This window comes from Canariomyces notabilis (assembly GCF_033297395.1).
Source record: "Canariomyces notabilis strain CBS 508.74 unplaced genomic scaffold N656scaffold_23, whole genome shotgun sequence".
Taxonomy (NCBI): Eukaryota; Fungi; Ascomycota; class Sordariomycetes; order Sordariales; family Chaetomiaceae; genus Canariomyces; species Canariomyces notabilis.
In genome coordinates this window covers 320,432-339,732 of record NW_027041845.1, presented here as the reverse complement: position 1 = coordinate 339,732, position 19,301 = coordinate 320,432, and the positions used below count along the sequence as shown (strand labels likewise).

Genomic DNA, 19,301 nt, shown 5'->3' with positions numbered 1-19,301 from the left:
CTGAGGCCAACAATAACCCCACCATCGCGCAACGCTGTTAGGTGCGATTTCTTGTGGGCCGCCGGTGCCTCATCCCCCCTTCAGACCTGCAAATCCCAGACGGACCTAACAACCCATCACCACCACCACTCCAGCATCAGCTTCTCTGTCCGGCGCCGAGGAACACTTGAAATCTCTCGAATTTACCTGAATTTCTCTCATCCCAGGGACCTTCGTTGGTGATCGCTTCAAAATGGGTAAGTCAAATCTTCTCTGCCCAAAACAATAGGCGCAGATGAGGGGCTGCTGTTTACCCCGCGATTTCTGTTATGCCTCGTTTGCGCCGGCTCCTGGTGATGATGATTGCAAGCAAACGACGTCGCTAACGCTGGAGTAGATTTCCTGGCTATCGCGAGTGAGTATCTACCGGGATCATACAAACTGTCCTTGCGCGATCGCTGAGCATCGTCCTCTTGCATCTTGGCTGGGAACAACGCTTTCTAACATTGGGTTTCTTTCTCGTTCGCCCCGACTGGCAGACCAGTTTGTCGAGCATTATTACAGGACCTTCGATACCGATCGCAAGGCACTGGCGGGTCTCTACGTACGCTACACCCACCGAGCGCTTCACCTAGGTTGCGAAGGGGGACAGAGATGGCTGATGCGATAGGTTGACTTAGAGGGAGAACTCGATGTTGACGTTCGAGGGGACGCAACACCTCGGTGCTCCGAGCATTGCGGAGAAACTCACGGTAAGGCATGCACCATCCTAGGTGAAAGCAGCGAGATTGCTGATTTTTATCCGGGCAGAATCTCCCGTTCCAAAAGGTCACGCATCAGTCTGCCCCACCTGAGGCTCAGCCTACCGCCAACGGAGGCATCATCATCCTGGTTACCGGGCAGCTGGTGGTACGTTCAACTCGGGGCGATTCGCCATGGCTGGGGCAAATCAACATGTTTCCCTGTTAACACTGACTGTGTTTAGGTTGACGATGAGTCGCGCCCGCTTCCTTACTCGCAAACTTTCCATCTCTGCCAGGACCCTGCCGGCCAGTGGTTCGTCTACAACGACATCTTCAAGCTGGTCCTTATGTAAGCAGCGCGCTCGCTGGCGGACAGACGGCCGGGCACCTTTGCTCCTTGTAACGAGGCTGCATCTAGACTAGACAAAACTGCGAGACTCTGGTGCGTCTTGATCTGGTGGATTAGTGAGGATGATAAAGTGCGCCGGAGACAACTCGTATTGGGTTATTGACGGCGCCTTCGCGGGCTCACGACACGGATGGATATTGCGGCGCACACAACGTCGAGACAGGTGTATGGCAAAGCGGAGTTCTTGACCGTGTCGTTTGGGTTGATATCAGATGGGTATCCTGAACAAAGAATGCGTCTGCTTATAAAAAACCAGCTCCGTAACTACACAGTATGGTGTGATAAGCATTGCTCATGTCCCTACCTCCAGGGCTACTCCGCCCAAGGTGCCGCGTAACCGCTTGCACGTCAGCAGCGGCGGACTGGCAAGCTTGGAGAGACGAGAAAACAGCTGCCTGTTGGCGACCTGGAGTATATATGTGGTTTCCGAGGCAGCATGGACAGGTATTCAGTAAGGCGACGCAAAGTCGACCAAGTTCATCAGCACTAGGCCGCTAGGTTGGACCGTGAATTCGACCTGTTGTTTGGAGTGCTGTTTCGAAGTTTCCTAAGAAAAGCGCTCAACTTGCAGGGTACGTACCTGAATATCCGTGTGACGTTGCCCAGGGGAGCAGCCATGGCCCAATCAGCGGGTCCATCGCACCACGCAGCCCACCGCCGGGCCGCAGGTTCCCAACCGTTAGCAGCCGTGCGTCGGCCGAAATGACAACCTGCTAACTGCTCCATTGTTAGAAGCTCGACCTACCTACATACTCTGTACCCTGACCCTATCATTCCGTTGAACAACGAAGCTTTGAACAACCGCAACAACTGTGTCTGGCCAGGTGCTTTCAGTTTCTTTGACCAAAAAGCTGCGAGACAACGCCGTCGGGACCACCTACTTATCCCACCCGTCGATTCCGATTACTCTTTTTCGAGGCCAACGGTGCAGGGAACCAACCGAGCAAGCTTGCGCACGATTCGCCTGGCGCACCTGGAAGCTTTCTTTCTGCTCTCGTGGAGATTCCTGCCGCCGATCGAGCTATAGGCAGCTAGTGTAGTTGAGGCTTTGGAAAGCAATCTGCTCAAGAGTGCCGTGGGATCCGTTTCAGTGGGCTAGATCAACCACCGGCAAGCAATATGACGTTGAAGGAGGAATTCGCAACGCGCAACTTCAGTACGTCTTTCTTCGACGCTCCAGGGCATATTCTGGCATTGCGGGACGATACTGACTGGCCTTTTTCTGCTGTCCAGGCATCTACGCACAATGGTGAGGACTGAACCTTCTGCGCTCTTCGCGATACTGAGGCCTTCTTCGGGACACTTGTCGTCATAACATATCAACGGAACAACCGTTGAGGCACACGATTGGAGGTTCAAGGCCAGGCGCTAACGAGTGCGCACCGAAATTAGGCTGGGCATCCTGTCCATGATCCTCTGCTTTGCCCTTGGCATAGCCAACATCTTCACCTTCGACTTCTTCATCATCCCCTTTAGCGTCATCTGCCTGTACGTTTCGTATTCCGCACCTACTCTTCCTTTCGCCTCTCCCCACCAATGGCAAATCCACCGAACAAGCCTCCTGCTGACTCCTGACGCCCTTGTCGTCGTATTGTGTAGGGTATCCTCCTTCGTAATTCTCTTCATCGAGGTGCCGCTGCTGCTGCGCATCTGCCCGACGTCGGCGACCTTCGACAACGCCATCCGCCGCATCTCGACAAACTACATGCGCGCGGCCGCCTACGCCGTCATGGCCATCGTCCAGTGGCTCTCCATCATCCGCTACGCCACCTCGCTCATCGCCGCCGCCGTCCTGCTCACCTTCACGGGCCTCTGCTACCTGCTTGCCGGCATCAAGGGCCAGGCCTTTGTCGGGAGCAAGACCCTTGGCGGTGCCGGGGTTGCCCAGATGATTGTATGAGGAGGGCAGAGAAGGGACGGGGAATTTGTGGTGATGAAGTTATGGGAAGAGACGGGCAGAGAAAAGGGGGGCAAAGAGTGGGAGGGTGGAGTGTTGGGCTGCAAAGAGGCCGTTGCAAGTGGTGTTTTACGGATGACCTCTCCACTAGCGCGGCCGTTTTGAACGACGGAATGCGTGAAGAACTTGGTCACGGGGCGTGGCGAGCATGTTTTGTTTCTGAAATTTCTGGTTATGGGATGGGTTCTCGTGGCGTCTATGGCTCCCTTTGATGAAGGACAATGGCGTTGTATCTTGTCGTGTAGTGTCTTGAGTCTTGTTTTCTCTGCCTTCAGATCCGGACTGCCTTTGGACGCTGTTTCGATGGGTCTCCCTCTGTAGACCTGGTCGGGGCTAGGCTGGACTTACAGGCATTCCAAGGGAAACGAGGGGCGAGTGATACGCAGTAGTGTAGGGTGGGTCGGCTGCCATGGTTGAGGAAAATGCAGAGAGCTAGCCTGGTTTCGTGATGCTCACCCGTGTTGGTAGCCACGGAATCCGCGAGTTTACGAGCCATGTGGGACAAGGTAGTACCGGTACTAACAGATTGTGACAGGAACTTTGTCAGCTTGAGGTGCTATAGCACGCTCGAACTTGGGAGGTTCTCACAACCTCGTTCCATATCTCTTCGATATATCAGCAGTGCCGAAAATACAGCCCACCTCCAGCCAAGTCAAACCGAACTCCGTGACGCCATCCATGATCCTAATCACCTTCTTAAAGATGCCTTCACAGGGTGTCCTCCCAGGCTTTAGGTTTCATGAGGGCGATTTGTCGAGCTTGAGCCCGTTCCTTCTTGGTGAGGGGACGGAAAGGTGTTTCTTCTCAGCCGAAGTGTGGCTTGAGGGATTCAAGGCGAAGGCAGCCGGCGGCAAAGGCTTGGGAGCTCTTAGGAGCGACTGTGTCTTATTGTTGTCGTTTGAGAATATCCTGAGGCAGGAGGCCCTCGATTCATCGTTCAGGGCGGATATGAAGAGCGCACCGGTTGGCGAGATGCCGCCCATTGTGATAGGTAGTACCTTCAAGTTACTAGTAGGCGATCAGAAATGGGCGCTATACAAGAAGTGAAGGTTTGTCATTACCGTAGTCACAGAGGAACGGGCTGTTCTGTGCTGTGTTGAATACTAAACCACTAGAGACTGAGAAGCACTAACCCTAAAGTCATTCATAATTTGCATAGCTTTTATATACACCTACGGTTTCTTAGCTTGAGCCCGACCCATTGGCTTTGATACCAGACAATGCCCCATTCACATTGTGAGATCCAGTCGTTTGGGACATCCCCCGGGTCAGCTCGGACTGGTGTTGTGGCAGTTCGATCTAAATGCGACCTTGTAAGTCCGATCATACTAGGAGCCTGGCGGTAACTGTCCAATGGCAACCTACCATTGATCCTTTAGCCCAACTTCTGCCGGTTGTTGTAACTGCTCGCATAGCTCACGTGGTTGGCCCTTCTCTCTATCATCTATCAGGCTAAGGTAGTACCTACCTTAGCGTGGGCTACCAGGCAACTTAGAGGCAGCTCTATTCATTGAGCTTGAAACATCAAGGTACATCCTCTAGCAGCAGCCATTGAGACTTGAACGCTTTGCTTCTGCTCAGCCTCTCCCGGGCCTGTTGTCGTTATTTCCCATTGGTTGCTTAACTTGCTTGGATGGACCCGGAACACACGGTAACTTAACTTGACGCCCACCAGCCAGACTAGGTACCTTAGTAATAAGATTCACTGCACTACCCGTTAATAGCTGTTTCAACGGACTTCATCCTAGCATCATCTACTGGGACTCCGAGTCTACCTTGAGCAGACCCATTGCTACCTAAATATTATTACTACATGTACTCCCAAACTCATAGTGCTTTGTCTAGTGGGCGGCATTGACTTTGAGTACCCTGTGTACATGAGCTTTCGTTGACCTAGTCGACACTCTGACTAGTGACTACCTACTCACACCATACATGTACCGTGACCTTACTGGTCCTCGCATGTGTAGTAGTAGTGTTTACTCTAAGAAAGCCAAGAAGGGATCACAGTGTCAACCAGCCCCAAAATGAATAGAGAGGCATCAATCTGCGATAGGCTACCTATATGCTTCCAGGACTGGTTGCCCGGATAGGTAGGATCATACAACAATGTCGTTCTAACGACGGCCATGGTACAAGTCCATATAAGATGGCTAACGGGAAGGGGGGAGATGGTTAAATCAAGTAATGGAGCCCATTTTGATCGATTTTTGGGATGCTACGTCCTGAACCTTTAGTAAATGCTGAAAACCTGGAAATTGGTTTGATTCAGTTCACCCCCTGACTCACGTGTATGTTAACCTAAGACAGTCTCTGGGCTTCAGAGTCAACTTGACCGGAAGCCAGCAATTGAAGCACTGGACTGATTTGTGCTTGATGTCATAGTCTCCTCGGACTATGGTCCAATCGAATAGATACTAGTAACAGATATAAAATTGAATGCGTCTTCCGAGAAAACGCATCCGAGGGCGACCGGATCGAACGCTTCGATGACTCGGAGATCAAAGCCAAGATATCTCTAACGTTAGCTGCTTCTCTTCCACTTATCGACGCCTTCCACAGGGCACAGGGTCCGCAATTGTGGCAACCAAATGCTCCAGATCACTACCCGACGCTCCGATTTATCGTGTCTCTAACAGCACTGCTGGTACTAGTAGTACTAGACTACGAGCGGTGCTGCTGAATATCATTTGCCTGGGGAACACTGGAAGCACTAGTAGGTCAGCCCCAGTCTGCTCTTTGACGATAGCCTACAGTTTTCCAGTAGGTAGTCCACTAGGTACTAGTAGCCTGTGGAGTACCTAGTATTGAACTCTAACAAGCCCGTGACATACCTACCCTAGTTGCGCGTCCCTCTCACACTCTATGTTGTCCCACGGATCCTGGCTGACATTGTCACGGTGTTCTCGGCCGCATAAGTATATAGTATGTACTCATTTCAGGTACTAGGTATGCTAAACCACCACGGATGCTATTGAGTGAGGACAGTTATAAGTCCCTCCTTCTAGTCCGTAGGTCGTGGGAAGATGTAAGTACCTGTTACCTGGTTGAAAGTACGATCTCTAAATGGAATGGAATTAACGGGGTGCACCGCCAGAATGCGACAGGCATATAGCAACCTTACTCACAGGTACAATACCTGCCTTCTTTAGGTCCCTACTTATGGATAGCATTATGTTGGATGCTCTTATTTGGCTGCCAGTCCAAGCTGTTTGTCTAAGATACCTACCTAGCTGAGGTGTAATCGAAGATAAAGCAGCTATCAGACAGCCTACCTAGGAAACTCACAGATGATGTGACAGCACTCAATTCGGTTGACTGCTAACAGTCTCTCTAGGTGACAGACAGGCTGGGAGACTACGTGTGACACAACTGCATCGGCTGATACCTTAGGGCTAGATCAAAACTTGACACCTACCTACTCCGTAATAAGGTACCAACTGGAAGTCATCCGAGTCTTCACACTGGGCAATTGTGATCGTGGGAAGCCCTACACAGAGCGGCTATGAACATCGGACCAGTCCCGCCTGGTGGGAAACGTGTCCAAGCAGCCGAAACCTGACTCTATGAGGGAAGCCGCGGCGTGTACTTGTACATATACACAAGTACAGCAAACGGGGGAGTTTCTGTTGCTAATAGTGTTGCCACGGCCTATGCAACCGTCACGGTCCTGGCGGAAAAGGACCCTGTTGAAAACCGGACGAGGGAGATTGCGTCATATCCGACACCACTTGGAAGTTGAAGGTACGAGCATTTCAAGTGCCGCATGATAGCTGTGGGGTTCGTTGGGGTTTGTTTGGACTGGAGCCTGAGTCCCACCATGTTCCCCGAGACCCTTCCGTTGGCATGGCGGCCTTGCAAGAGAGTTCCGTAGGTAATTCCCCAGACATGTATTATCTTGTCACCGCAAGCGCGGTGGCTCTGCTAGGTATCGTCCTTGATAGCAGGCCATTAGCGGTTTGCGAAGTGGGCAAGGAAGAAACTGTTAGGTAGTACCAGTTGGGAAAGGGCGGTCACCGGGGAAGGGCGCTTGGTGGAGTTAATTTGCAATTGGCTTGCCGGACGGATCGCATGCAGATTGTGGGTGTTCCACTCCGCTTGGGAGGTCGCACACACGTGGAGCAGGAGGTGCTGCAGCGCTGTAGCAACCAGAGCACCCATCTGAGCTGAGCAGAGCCTTCTGTGTTTAGACGCTCGGCTTCTCCGTCTCCGATGCTTTGATCTCTTCCTAGCAATTTACATAGCTGATCTACCGTTCGCAACGGCTTCATCCAGACACCCTGATCGGCCACCTCAACCGCATTGTCATGTTGTGTCTTGTACAGTACGATACATATGTGTAGTGATGTCAATAACCATCGCTTCTCTCTCGCCGTCCCTTGGTGGCCTCGGTTCCAGTCGTTATGCACCTTTAGTTACGGAAAACTCTGGTTGTCATTCGCACACTCTCGCGCCAATTCTAGAACGCCCGTCAGCCACCTTGGCAAGTCCGGCAGGCTCAGCAGGTTACGGGTGGGGATGGTGGGGTAAGACCTCCCATCAGCCCTGGAAGTGAGGGGTGAACCGAAGATACTGCTAGGTACAAGATACTGCTACAAAGGTACTCAACAAAGCCTAAATACTTGATACTGTGTCGAAGACTGTACGGAGTATGTCCCGATGAGCTCATCCGTCCCCAGGAGCAGTAGAGAAAAGGGCATCCCGTCGGTTCTAAGCAATTGTGAGGAATATCTGGTAATGATATTTCCTACTGCCGCTCCTGAGTCAGATTCCTCAAGGGAAATGACCTAACGTACATTCAGAGCTGGATGTCCCTGGAGCAAGTTGAGGTCCCATGACACAGCAAGTGGACTGCGATCACTCATGCTAAATTTGCGCACTGTGGAGCAAAAATGAACGAACTTGGGAGTCGGTACGAAGTACTTCGTAGTGTATTACATACTGAAAGGTACGGGGTGCACACACAGCAAATGCTAGTGTAAAATAAAGGTAACTTACAATTTATGTATGTATTACACACTGAACAAATGCATTTCTTGAGCAACCACGTTTTCACCTCTTGAAGACTGAACGGGTCACTTGTAGTAAATCATGTCGCTGGCGAGCCTCCTTTAGCCCAACGTCGAGCTCACTATACCCTGGAATCACTACATTGGTTACTAGTGCACGATTGATAGGGGGCGAGGAATGTGTGTTGTACAAGTATTGTACATGCTGTGTAGTAAAACGCAGTACATGCAGCAATGTACTAGCGATTCCCATGATGCTCAATGCGAAGCCTCGGCAGCACAGTATGGAAAAGTCGAGACAGGGACACACCAGACTCGTAGCTAATGACGAACAAGGCATTGCTCAGCCGTATAAGTGGCCAGCATGACCGCCCCTTTCTTGATGGCAACCATAGTTCCATCACAGACACAGACACAGAGCAAAGCGAATCCTCAACAAAGGCGGTAACAGAGTATTACGACTGAAGTTCATTATCTAGACCTTTGAACACCAACTGCCCGTCGTTTCGAGCTCCCGGGTACAGACTTGACACCAGCTCTTCCTATACATTGGTAAGTACAAGTCAGTGACTCAAACTCTCCCCCTCCATGATTGTTCTTCTGCAAGCCCAATGCCCAACAACAACAATTACCGCCACCCCCGGGCAACCAATTCCAGCCGAGATGCTGAAGGCTTCGTTGGCAATTTGGCCGGGCAAGTCATTGAGCTATTTCCCCCCGGGTGGGTTGCAGGACAAGACAGTGAGGGACAAGCAACCCGACCCATGGAAGCGACACTTCCAGGCTTTGGACTCATGCAACGGCATTCACTAGCTGGTGGACACAACACCGTGTCACCATTTGTACACATAGCTTGTCCGATTGCCGAGCCGCCAATTCGCTTTGGTGTGGTGCAGTGGTGCTGGCCTGTTATCTCTGGACAGAGCTGTTAGGCTTGACACGTTGTTATCGCGCACAGGCACCGCCGCGATTGTGGTCGAAGTCAAGTTCAGGAGTTCTGTACGGAGCGGTACTTCGTACAAACTAACTCCATAGGAATCCCCCTCCCCCCTAGTCATCGCCCTCAATATCCTGCCGCTTTATTTGACGCGCTTATCTTGCATTGCAGCTCTGGAGCTCTTCGTTCCTCACCGACTGTTGCACAATACACAGGCTAACCAGAAGCAAAAGCCGCATTGTTCTAGACAGTTCACGCTGCGGCACAATCCACGACATCCCCAGCGTCCCGAACCTACCTTCCGTTACCTCCTTCCTTCCTTTCTGGTGAGCCGCACCAAACTTTGCAACGGCAAGCTTCATCCTTTGAGCGTATTTGAACGTGGCCAACCCCCTCACCGAGCCGTCCACCATGTCTGCTACAACAGCACAAGCCCCAGTTATACCTCCCAGACCATCCAGGAGTCAGGAAAAGGCATCAGCTCCCATGGTTCCACCACGACCTATCAATCGCCGCGTGCAGCGCTCCATAAGTCCAAATCCCGACCGCTTCGCACCGTCGCCGTTGAACGAGAGTACCTTCCTCAAATTGACTGCGGCACCTCACGCTGGCGCCCGCAATGGCGACCCCATACCGCGCTCCACCTCGGTCGAGCTCCCCTCGGTTGGTGAGGAGGGCAAGGAATATGCTGGGTTGGCTGAGGAGATGAGCTCGTCGGCCGAGGCGAGTGCTAGCCCCGAGCATACCCGCACCGTCGCACAAGATCTCAAGCTCCACGCCCCGAAACCGTCGTTGCCTGCCGCTAGTGCCAAGCAGCGCGTCATGGCCGTTACTCGGACAGACAGTGAGCGTGCCGCCGCGTTTGGCATCGGCAGGCCGAGCAGCGTTGTCGAGGATTCGACTCCTGCGCTGCCATCGAACCGCAGCCTCAAGAAGAAGGCCAGCACCGCCAGCCAGCTGTCTACAACCGAGAGCCACATCGACGACGAGCATGGAATTCCCGAGATTGGCCTGCAGGTGCCCATGTATCCGAATGCCGGCGACGTCCAGGCCCCATCACCTTCGCCTGCCATTGCTGAACCTGCGAAGGGCAGACATCATGTGCGAAGGGCTTCGTCCCGTAACGGTAACCTGCCTCCCGGAAGCTATGGCCTGCACGGACATGGCGTCGTTTCCCAGGACAGGTTGGATAAGGCCTACTATGACAAGCACCCGGATCTCTTGAAAAAGGAGCACGTACCGCATCATTACGATCGCCCCAATGACTTCTCTATGAGCAGCGATGATTTGAATAAGATAGTCAGGGATACAGCAAGCCATGGTTCTGGCCTCGGTAAGTTTGGCCAAAGGTCATCTCTCGGCAGCCCATTGCTGACAACCCGTCACCATACAGCGGTCAAGAATTACCCCGGCACCCCTAGCGATCAGGTCGCTTGGCAGGCCATTGACGAATCCACGTCCCGCGTTGTCACTCCTGGCCCATCCTCCCCGGATTCCAAAGATCCCACCAAGCCAGGTTCGACGGTCTCGGACTCGGACAAAGAGAGTCGTCGGCCTTCGGCAATCGGCGACGTCATCCATGTCGACGAGCCTAGCCGTCGCCGGTCCGTCATGTTCAGCGACACGGAATCTGTGAACGCCGGCGAAGAGCTGGAGCGCCCCTACACGGCCCCTATTCTTGCCGATGACGAGGTTGCCAAGGATCCATCGCCCGGTATTCACCATCCGGCAGTCGAGCCTCCCCTGGAATATGAAGAGCCCGCCAGCCGACCGACGAGCAGGCCTGCCAGCTTGTACAAGGAGACTTCCTTTGAGCTGCGTCCCACTCCTCTGGAGGACGTTGAAGAATACGAGCCACTTTTCAAGGACGACGAGAAACCGGAACCGAAGAAGCCCGTCAAAGAGGAAAGGCCCAAATCCAACCACAAGCACCGGTTCCCCAGCGCCGACATCTGGGAAGACGCTCCTAGCAGCGTTTTCTACACAGCCGAGGTGTCCACGCCCGAGCTGTTTGACGAGCAGGAGAAGCCTTCGCCGGCAGTTATACCCCCTCCAAGAGAGGGCGAGACGCCAGCGCAGGCATTTGCCCGCCACCAGGAAGAGCTCGCCGAAAAGGAAGCCCGGGAGCACGGGCCCGAGGGCTTCATCCCGGCGCGGAACAAGCAGAAGCCTCTCTGGGCTCAAAGTCAGCCGCATCTCGCTGCGAAGATGGTCAATGCGCGCCCGAGCTCGGGCCAGCGATTCCCCAGCCGCGACGTTTGGGAGGACACCCCCGACAGCCTGAAGCTTGAAACCACTGTCTCGACGCCTCAACAAGACGATGTTTCGTCACCGGCCGACACTATCAAACCCGACATTCCCGAGAGGGCCCAGGCTAAGTCGCCGGCAGCGGGCGACAAACCCGCTGTACCCGAGCGGCCCAGGCCTAGACAGGCGTCAGGCGATGACAAGGACAAGCCGGCCATCCCGGAGCGGCCCAAGCCGAAACCACAGATCCCCGCCCGCCCCGCCAAGGCCGGCCCCACCTCTGGCGGACTGGAGCCTGCCGAGGCGGCCGCGCCGCCACCCCGCCAGAAGCCGGCTGTCCCTGTTCGCCCGATGGGGTCGAAAATCGCGGCGCTGCAGGCAGGGTTCATGAACGATCTCAACAGGCGTTTACAGCTGGGTCCGCAGGCGCCGCCTAAGAGGGAAGTGGCGGTGGCGGAAGACGAGCAATCCGAGGAGAAGGAGAAGGAGAAAGTGCCGCTTAGCGATGCGCGCAAGGGCAGGGCGAGGGGTCCACAGAGGAGGGCTCCCGCCTCTGCAGCTGCAGCTGCGGCGGCGGCGGCATCTACTCCTGCTTCTTCGGAGGCTAGTAGTACTAGAGTACCGACGTTTCGATTTGCCTCGGCCGTGTCGCTGTTTGAGATTGATCCTGATGATGGAATGTTGAAGTTTGGCGGGTCGGGGCAGGCTAAAGCACAGGAGGCTGACTCTGAGGATGGGGAGGAGAAGGAGACTCTTGAGACTAGGGCAGAGGCGGGGGCAGATACCGAGGCCCCCGTTGTGGAACAGCAGGAAGAGGCAGGTGGGGCAGGTGAAGCTGAAAAGGCGGAGCCGGCTGACACTAAGGTTGAGATTGAACCCGAGCCCAAGCCTGAGTCTGAGTCTCGGGCTGAAGCAGAACACGAAGAAACAAAGACGCTTGCGACTAATTTGGCTGGGGAGCCGCTGGTTGAGGAGCAAGTCAAGAAGGACGACAAACACCTGACGGTGGAGCCGGTCAAGGTGGAGGAGTACTAACCTACAGCTTGCGAACCTACGAGACCAGCGGGTTGGGTTGGTGGAAGCGGTTGTGCTCGTCTCGCTTGCTTCTTTTCCGTTTTTCCTTGCTTACTGTCGTTTGTTTATTCGGACCGCTTTGCTTGGCTTTACTGCCTGTTAAATTCGCTCCTTTTAATCACACAGCGGTTGCTGCCTTATGATAGATAAACATGATTGAGTCGAGGTCTAGATGTTGCCGTTGTTAGATCGAGCGGGCTTGACGAATACGCGAGCGTGGTATAAGACGTCGTCGGCAAGATGGGGCTAAGTAAAAACAAGGTAGATAAAGAATCCTAGGTTTAAAGGAGAGGAAGTAAACACTTAGATGGATTGGTATAGAGAATATCTCCCAACATTTCTAAGACAGAGCCTTGGGAACTGTATGCAATGGGATTTGTACTGCGAATAAGGAGTTAAACATTCAGGGGTCCGCCATTTGGTTCTCTGACTTCTCTCTTCCCCTTCCCGCCCCACCTCTCCCTCAGTTCAGGTTTGCGTGCCTAGCTGCCCGAGGCTGCTTACGTTCGCTCGGGTAAACTGAACCCGGAGGACAGTGAAGCATGTTACCGGGCTACCCAACTAAGCCAACCTGCTACAGCTCCAGATGAGGATACTATAGCTGGGGGATTGATCATTAGGGTATCCGTATCATTCAATCACTCATTCAGCCGCACGCTTGACTCGCTTCGGATTCGCCAGTGGTGCATATACGGCCTATACGGAGCGGCTGGGACCCCTTCTCTCAGATGACCCTACCTAGTCTAATTACTTGGCTCCTCCGTGTCTCGTACTTAGTAGCGTGGGCAACCTCATGGTGCCTTCTTTCTTTTATATCTAGTTTCTGTTCCGCGTCTGGCAGACTCGCTCGTCGGCGCGCATCAATCATGGTTCGCCTCCAATCATGGCAACCACAATCAGCAGCACCATGGCCAACAATGACTCGGAGAAACCCGGAGAGGACCCGATCATGGTCAATGGAACGGCGCCGGCCTGGACCCGCAACCTGTACCGGCGCATGCCGTTTGGCCGCAAGCACTTCTTTGGCCAGGACGACGCGACGCAGGCCGCCGACTACTACATCATGAATCCGGTCCCCCAAAAGCACGCGAGCCAGTGGCGGCCCATCTTCTACCGCGGCGACCACCCCAAGTACACCACCACGAGCGTCGCCGTGGGGCGCGCCTTCCGCACCGGCTTCTGGAACTCGTTCCAGCTGCAGATGGGCGACGGCGTGCACGAGATCCTCGCCAACCAGAAGCGTGCATCCAAGCGCAAGAGCCACGCCCGACTGCAGAAGTGGCGCAGATTCTGGGGCAGGCCAGAGAAACCCCCCAAGGAACCCCTTGAGGATGATGTTCCGGTCCAGGGCTTTGTCACGCTCTTCAAGGCCTGGCGCCCCAGGTTCGTCACCCGCACCGTCAAGTGGCAGCTCGGCGGCCATGAATACCGGTGGACTGGCACCAGGCGCTTCATGACGGGACCTTTCAGGAAGTGGAAGGGAGTGTCACACGATTTCAAGGTAAGGTACCTACACACACTCTAAACTCTTCGATCTCCGTCCCGTATGTAACAATGTGACTTATTTTTAAAATTAAAAATAATAAATCCAAAAGCTCGTTGACGATCACGACAACATCATCGCCACCTTCCAAAAGGACCGCTGGGTCTCGTACAAGAGCTCCGAGAAGGTCGGCGCCCCGCCCAACAAGACCCGGTCCTTCGTGGGCAGGCTGCGCAGATACCCTGCCCCAGGCGCCACCCCTTCAGCCAACGAGGTCATTGAGAGCATCAGGTCGTCGCCGCCCGACGGATCCAAGTTTCATAAGAAGCTGGTCAAGCAGCTCAACATCCAGGGCCCACACTCGGGCGATCTCACCGAGGAGGCCATCGCCTTGACGTGCTGGATCGTTGTTGAGGGCGAGCACAGACTGAGGTACAAGATCTTTGATCTGCTTGAGGAGATTGGCGAGACCATTGGAGGCTGATCAGTTTCTCATATTCTCCCTCCTCCTCCTCCTACTATTATTTTCTTGAGAGCCACATACTGGCAAACTGTCATTACATTCACTGTGCTTTCTTTTCTTCTCATCTTCGTGTCTTTTTGCATGAATACCCCTAAGTTTTTTGCTACCTCCACGTTGCCTTTTCCTTTTTATCTCGGATTTCACAAATCATCCCTCATTGGACCGAAATGAATGCCAAATACATAATGCAAGGCCCATCTTCTAGGTAGCAACAGTACAACAATACTCACGTGGCTAAAGCTACAGTATCGACATCATAGTTTGTACACGAACCAAGGGCTTCCCTTGACGAGGCAATACAGTGATCGAAGCCCTGACTGTGCCATTAAGTTCACAAGAGGATGGGTTACAAGGCCCCGGCAAAGCGCCCTAGATGACAACCTAAAGCTATGTACCCTGAAATTCCGGCTCACCGGCACCCCACACGCCATCCCTTCCCCCCCTAAATGTACAAAACCCAAGGTTTCTTAGTCACCCTTATGCCCGTATATGTCCCCTTATCACTTCACCCAGACGACCCAGAAGACGCAGAACCTAACCCCGGCAAAGGTACCCAGATCTCGAACCCATCCTTGTCCGCCCTGACGCCCTCGCCGCCGGGTATCACCCTCAGAATCTTCTGAAAGTACTTATCCCTAACCACCAACCCAGGCCTGATCCACACACCCCCTTCCTCCTCCTCCTCCTCCTCCTCCTCCTCCTCCCTGCCGGCCTCCTTCTTCTCGTTTTCCTTTCCACCACCCGCCGGCAACTTAAGGGGGAGCAGGCGGTACTCAACAGAGCGCCTCGAGACGGGGAGGAGGTTGAGCGTGGTCTGCTTGGGGCCCGAAAAGGCAAACTGCTCGCTGGGCTCCATGACGAGGCCGAACGTGAGGAAGTGGTTCGAGCCGTTCTCGATCGTGACGGTCAGCGTGACGAGCGGCTGGGCCGGAGAGAGCAGCTGGCGGCGGGAGACGCTTGCCAACACGCGGGGCTCGGTGCCGAAGATTGTGAAGCGCGGTACCGGGAGGGTGGTGGTGTTTACTTTTGCCGAGTTTGCATCATCGGGGGATGCGTCAGATGAGTCTCCTGCTTCTGGGTTTTGGCGGGTCCATTTGACAATGAGCGACATGTCCAGCGACGCATGGCTGCGGTCGTCGACGGACGATTTCTGGGCGACCAGGTCAAAGGCCGCTTCTTCGATTGTCTTGGGGTTGATGAGCCGGCCCGAAACTGGGAGGTCGGTGTGTTTTTGGACGGTGGTGCACTGGATTGATGACGTCGGGGAGGTGTGGATGGAGACGTCGATGTCTACCACGCGCAGGGGTTCCGAAGCGAACGAGGCATATCGGGTTACCAGACACCACGCTTGCGAAATGCCTTTGGGAACGCTAAGGGCGCCATCACTGGCGGTTGATGGTACACTAATACTTTCATGGTCGAAAAGACTGGGCCAGGGGTCCGGATGAACACGAGGTAGGAGCTCGTAGTTGGCCTCGAACGGGTTAACAACGTTGAGCTGAAAGTTGGCCGTTTGTGAAATAGGCGTGCCGGGGTTAGTAGAGAGGAAATAAGTGACTTTGAGTGTCAGGTCATATCGGCTCGACAGCTCAATTGGAGGGAGGCGGAGGGTGATGGTGAGTGATTTGGAGCTTTCGATAGCGCCCAGCGGCGCCCCCGATAGCTTGCTTTCTTCGCTTCGGACACTAGACGAGTTCTGAATCTCGCGTCCGGGAATGTCTACAGCGAACGTCGGTGGTTTCTCGCCGAACAACAGCATGTCCAACCGTGCGACTGCCTCAATGTCCTCGCCATTCTCAATATCAAAACCGAGACTGATGGGCTCGTCTGTATAATACTGCTCCTCCCACTTCGGGCAGCTTATCTCCATTTTAGGGGGCCTCGGCAGAACCCGGATAGTCAGGGGATGCGCTCGAGGAACATGTTTGGTGGAAGAGGCTGAGATATACCAGAGGTTCAGGCTGCTTCTCTCCCGGAACATCAAGGACTGTTCCAAGTTGAAGGCCTCATTCTCGAGATACATGACCACGGATTCTGCCCGTGTCTCGCCGGGTTCGCGCAGGGGAATCTCCATATGTAGCACTAGGGTTTGGCCAGGTCGTAATGTCAAGTCTGCGAAGCCACTGAGTGTAACTTTGTTGGCAGCATCGTCTGACTCGGTGGACTCGGATATCCCGTCGTCACCCGCTTGGGTTGTCAGTGATACAGCAAATAGTGCCGCGTTGCCGGATATCTGACGTTGTGCATGCTCAGTTCCTTGGTGCCTCAGAATGATAGCGTCAACACTGCCCCTGAAGTGCACGCGAATTCTGCTAAGAGCGACTGGCGTGGACCTCCTGTGAGCATCTGATCTGATGCACAGCTGGCCGCGGACGCTCTGGCCGGCCTTGCCCTCTTCATGGTTGAAGAGGAAGGATGCAGAGATGAAGGAGAGGATCTGACCGTCTCCAATGGAGACAGTGGGCCTGGATTTGGTGTTGATGCCTTCCAAAGATCTCAAGATGTTATAATGCCAGTCGGGACGCTCTGTGAAGCCTACGATCGAGTCAGCAGGGTGGGCGAGCAGGGAAATTGGCGGCTATGATAGTGGATGGGCCAGAACGTGAGACATACTTCTTGATAGCAACTCCCAATCAATGGCTATCACCAACTCAGCATTCCCAATAGCTGCAGCCGCCGCCCTGAGAATACAGTTCAGCTCCTCGACTATTTCTACCCAGCCCTCCTTTCTAAACGGCAGGTCTTTCCAATGAGGGCGCAAAAGTTCTACAATATTTTTCCAATCTTTGGCGACGGCGAGCTCTCTGGCGCATTCCAATGATACCTCAGCAGCAAGCCGGACTTGGCCGCGCTTCAAGAAGTCGGCGCGTGCCCGCAGCAAGCGATCAACGATCATCCGGCCGTGGTCTACTCCAGTGTGATTTAGGGGGTATTCTTCGAAGGGGTTTGGACACATGTAGGTGTCGTACGAAAAGGCAGATTTGGCAACGTGAGAAGCCGGCGAGGCGCTGGGTGACCTCCTGTCATCTTCGGGAATAGAGTGAGCTAGGGCCCTCCGAGAGCGCAAGTGCTGTGCCGCCAAGAGGTACCAGTAGCCCGTGTGGTGGAGCAGCTCCCAAGGTCGCAGACGCTCTCCCATCACGCTCTTCTCGGGTGGGAGGCATAACCTCGGAGCTGACGGCCCGAGTTCAGGGATATCGGCTTTTTCAATGAGGTCGGCCATGACGTCGGCCCAGCGAGCCTCCCAAGCTTCCCAGCCATAGTTGTTGGTACCCCTCCCGCGGCGGTCGACAAAGTCAGCTATCCTCTCACGGTGAGACTGCCACCGCCGAACAGCGGCGCTGTACTGCCCGTTCCAGAGCAAGCATCGCAGACAGCGCACCGCGATAACGTCGGCGAGGAACCTGGCCTCGTTCCACCGCGGGCTCCAGCTCGGAATAAGTTCCATCAGCTCTGAGCTCAGCAAGTTCTCGTAGGCCTGCTCGTACGAGCGCAGGGCAACGTCCATCTCGAGTCGATATTCTGCGAAAATGGCAGACTTGAAATCATAGCGCACGTTCCACCCTGCCAGCGAGAGGGTCTGCGAGGTGCCAGACGTCGGTGGCACTGTCGGCTGAGGGGCAATTCCCCTACTTCTCTTTTTCCGGGCGTGTCGCCCAAGGTCCCGGTAGTACTCAAGAGCTATGCTGTAGAGTGTTGTGAGCATGTTCTCGGCCACGCGCTCGAGCTCGTCCTGAGAGTCACTTGGCGGCACCAGGAACAGCACCTTTGGATCTAAGCCGCATCCTTTTCGTATGGTCTCGAGTCTTTCCTGGACACTGTCGACGGAGTGGCTCGTGTGGTCGCTCAAGAGCACCACTGCCAGCCGCGTCTTGTAGCCGGACTGACTCAAGAGGGCCCTGATATTGTTCACATCCGTCTTGATTTGGTTATCGCAGAGCGTGGCGAGGGTAGGGTCGGAGGAAAGCGCGTAGAAGCAGAGCAAGACGCTGGGAACAAAGTCGCGATGTTTGCGGATCCATTGTGTGTCGATCAGACCGTCGGGATACAGCGGGGAGACGGGACTCAAGGGGGAGTATGGTGAGTGGAGCACTGTGGACGGCGACGGCGAAGGAGCTTCGAAGCCGTCTGGGAGACGGGCACGGCGCGGAGGCAGTAGAAGCGACTAGATGGATTGGATCGGATCAGAACTAGACGGTACTTTTTGTGCCGGGCTTGTCTTGTACGCACCCTTTCGGCCGTTTGGATCTTGAAGCGGTATTTTCTGGACATGTCCCGTCCATTGCATGGCAATTGTGAGGCATCGCGATCCTGCAGGTAGCGCAGCAGCGCGCTCGCTGGGTCTGAGTCGAGGGATGGAAGCTCTGACCGGATGAGAACCGCCTGTTCCTTAAGTGCAGGACTCAGCTGCGGGTCATATGGTGTGCCCGTACGTGTCCCCAGAGTGAGTAGAAAAGGAATTGCGTGTTCCAAACTGCCCGCGGGATATTCGTCCATTGTGCCGGTCAAGGTGGTACCCCTAATACTCTATCGGTCCGGATTTCCTTTGGCGGGTTCGATTTCAATGACGGCAGTCGGGTCACAGTCGAAGCTTGCTGGCACACATATGTATAACTGTATAACTTGGTAATTGGTTTAGATCTGCAGCTCACTTATACACCCGTGCTTAGGCTTGTTCGTTTGTTCGCAACCTTGCAGGGCTGCGCGCCTGCGATTCTCATCCAGAGATTCAGCTTCCGCTGTGGGGCCACGGGTATGCAGTCTATGGACATCATACGGGATTTGGCCGCTGGAGTTCACAGTCCTGGAGGGAGCGGTTGGGCTTATCTTATCGTGAAGTGGGTCTGGAGCTGTTCCTGAGCTAGCATGGTGGGGCAAGTCGCGTTCCTGACTCTAACGTTATTAGTTTGGACGCGGCAACGCGTCCTCCATCAATTTGA

At 54.4% G+C, this 19,301-nt stretch overlaps 4 protein-coding genes across 4 annotated transcripts; 3 read left to right on the top strand and 1 right to left on the bottom strand.

Moving 5' to 3' along the window:
• Window positions 1-141: 141 nt before the first annotated feature.
• On the top strand, window positions 142-1,484 carry N656DRAFT_782640 (nuclear transport factor 2). Its single transcript, XM_064815798.1, has 6 exons — window positions 142-236; window positions 377-394; window positions 519-583; window positions 660-731; window positions 790-888; window positions 965-1,484. The coding sequence occupies exons 1-6, from the start codon at window positions 233-235 to the stop codon at window positions 1,073-1,075; spliced, it is 369 nt and encodes a 122-aa protein (XP_064667352.1). The 5' UTR covers window positions 142-232; the 3' UTR covers window positions 1,076-1,484.
• Window positions 1,485-2,250: 766 nt separating this feature from the next.
• On the top strand, window positions 2,251-3,031 carry N656DRAFT_715450 (uncharacterized protein; the record flags this gene model as incomplete). Its single annotated transcript, XM_064812047.1, has 4 exons — window positions 2,251-2,287; window positions 2,365-2,380; window positions 2,524-2,619; window positions 2,731-3,031. 4 exons carry the CDS (start codon window positions 2,251-2,253, stop codon window positions 3,029-3,031), a joined length of 450 nt encoding a protein of 149 aa, XP_064667351.1.
• A 10,273-nt stretch (window positions 3,032-13,304) lies between these two features.
• Window positions 13,305-14,322, top strand: N656DRAFT_791630 (uncharacterized protein; the record flags this gene model as incomplete). Its single annotated transcript, XM_064816995.1, has 2 exons — window positions 13,305-13,856; window positions 13,951-14,322. The coding sequence occupies 2 exons, from the start codon at window positions 13,305-13,307 to the stop codon at window positions 14,320-14,322; spliced, it is 924 nt and encodes a 307-aa protein (XP_064667350.1).
• A 227-nt stretch (window positions 14,323-14,549) lies between these two features.
• On the bottom strand, window positions 14,550-19,299 carry N656DRAFT_319912 (uncharacterized protein). Its single transcript, XM_064809229.1, has 4 exons — window positions 19,014-19,299; window positions 18,592-18,956; window positions 16,975-18,526; window positions 14,550-16,896 (listed from the first exon to the last, which is right to left on the bottom strand). The coding sequence occupies exons 2-4, from the start codon at window positions 18,856-18,858 to the stop codon at window positions 14,867-14,869; spliced, it is 3,849 nt and encodes a 1,282-aa protein (XP_064667349.1). The 5' UTR covers window positions 18,859-18,956; window positions 19,014-19,299; the 3' UTR covers window positions 14,550-14,866.
• Between the last annotated feature and the right edge of the window lie 2 nt (window positions 19,300-19,301).

What these genes read in the sequence shown, in the direction of transcription:
- N656DRAFT_782640 (XM_064815798.1), top strand. An exon ending in GCATTGCGGAGAAACTCACG is followed by an intron (nt 732 to 789) that starts GTAAGGCATGCA and finishes TTATCCGGGCAG; the next exon opens with AATCTCCCGTTCCAAAAGGT. An exon ending in TGGTTACCGGGCAGCTGGTG is followed by an intron (nt 889 to 964) that starts GTACGTTCAACT and finishes GACTGTGTTTAG; the next exon opens with GTTGACGATGAGTCGCGCCC.
- N656DRAFT_319912 (XM_064809229.1), bottom strand. Translation starts at nt 18,858, where the DNA reads ATGGACGAATATCCCGCGGGCAGTTTGGAACACGCAATTCCTTTTCTA. An exon ending in AGATCCAAACGGCCGAAAGG is followed by an intron (nt 18,527 to 18,591) that starts GTGCGTACAAGA and finishes CAATCCATCTAG; the next exon opens with TCGCTTCTACTGCCTCCGCG. An exon ending in TTGGGAGTTGCTATCAAGAA is followed by an intron (nt 16,897 to 16,974) that starts GTATGTCTCACG and finishes ACTCGATCGTAG; the next exon opens with GCTTCACAGAGCGTCCCGAC.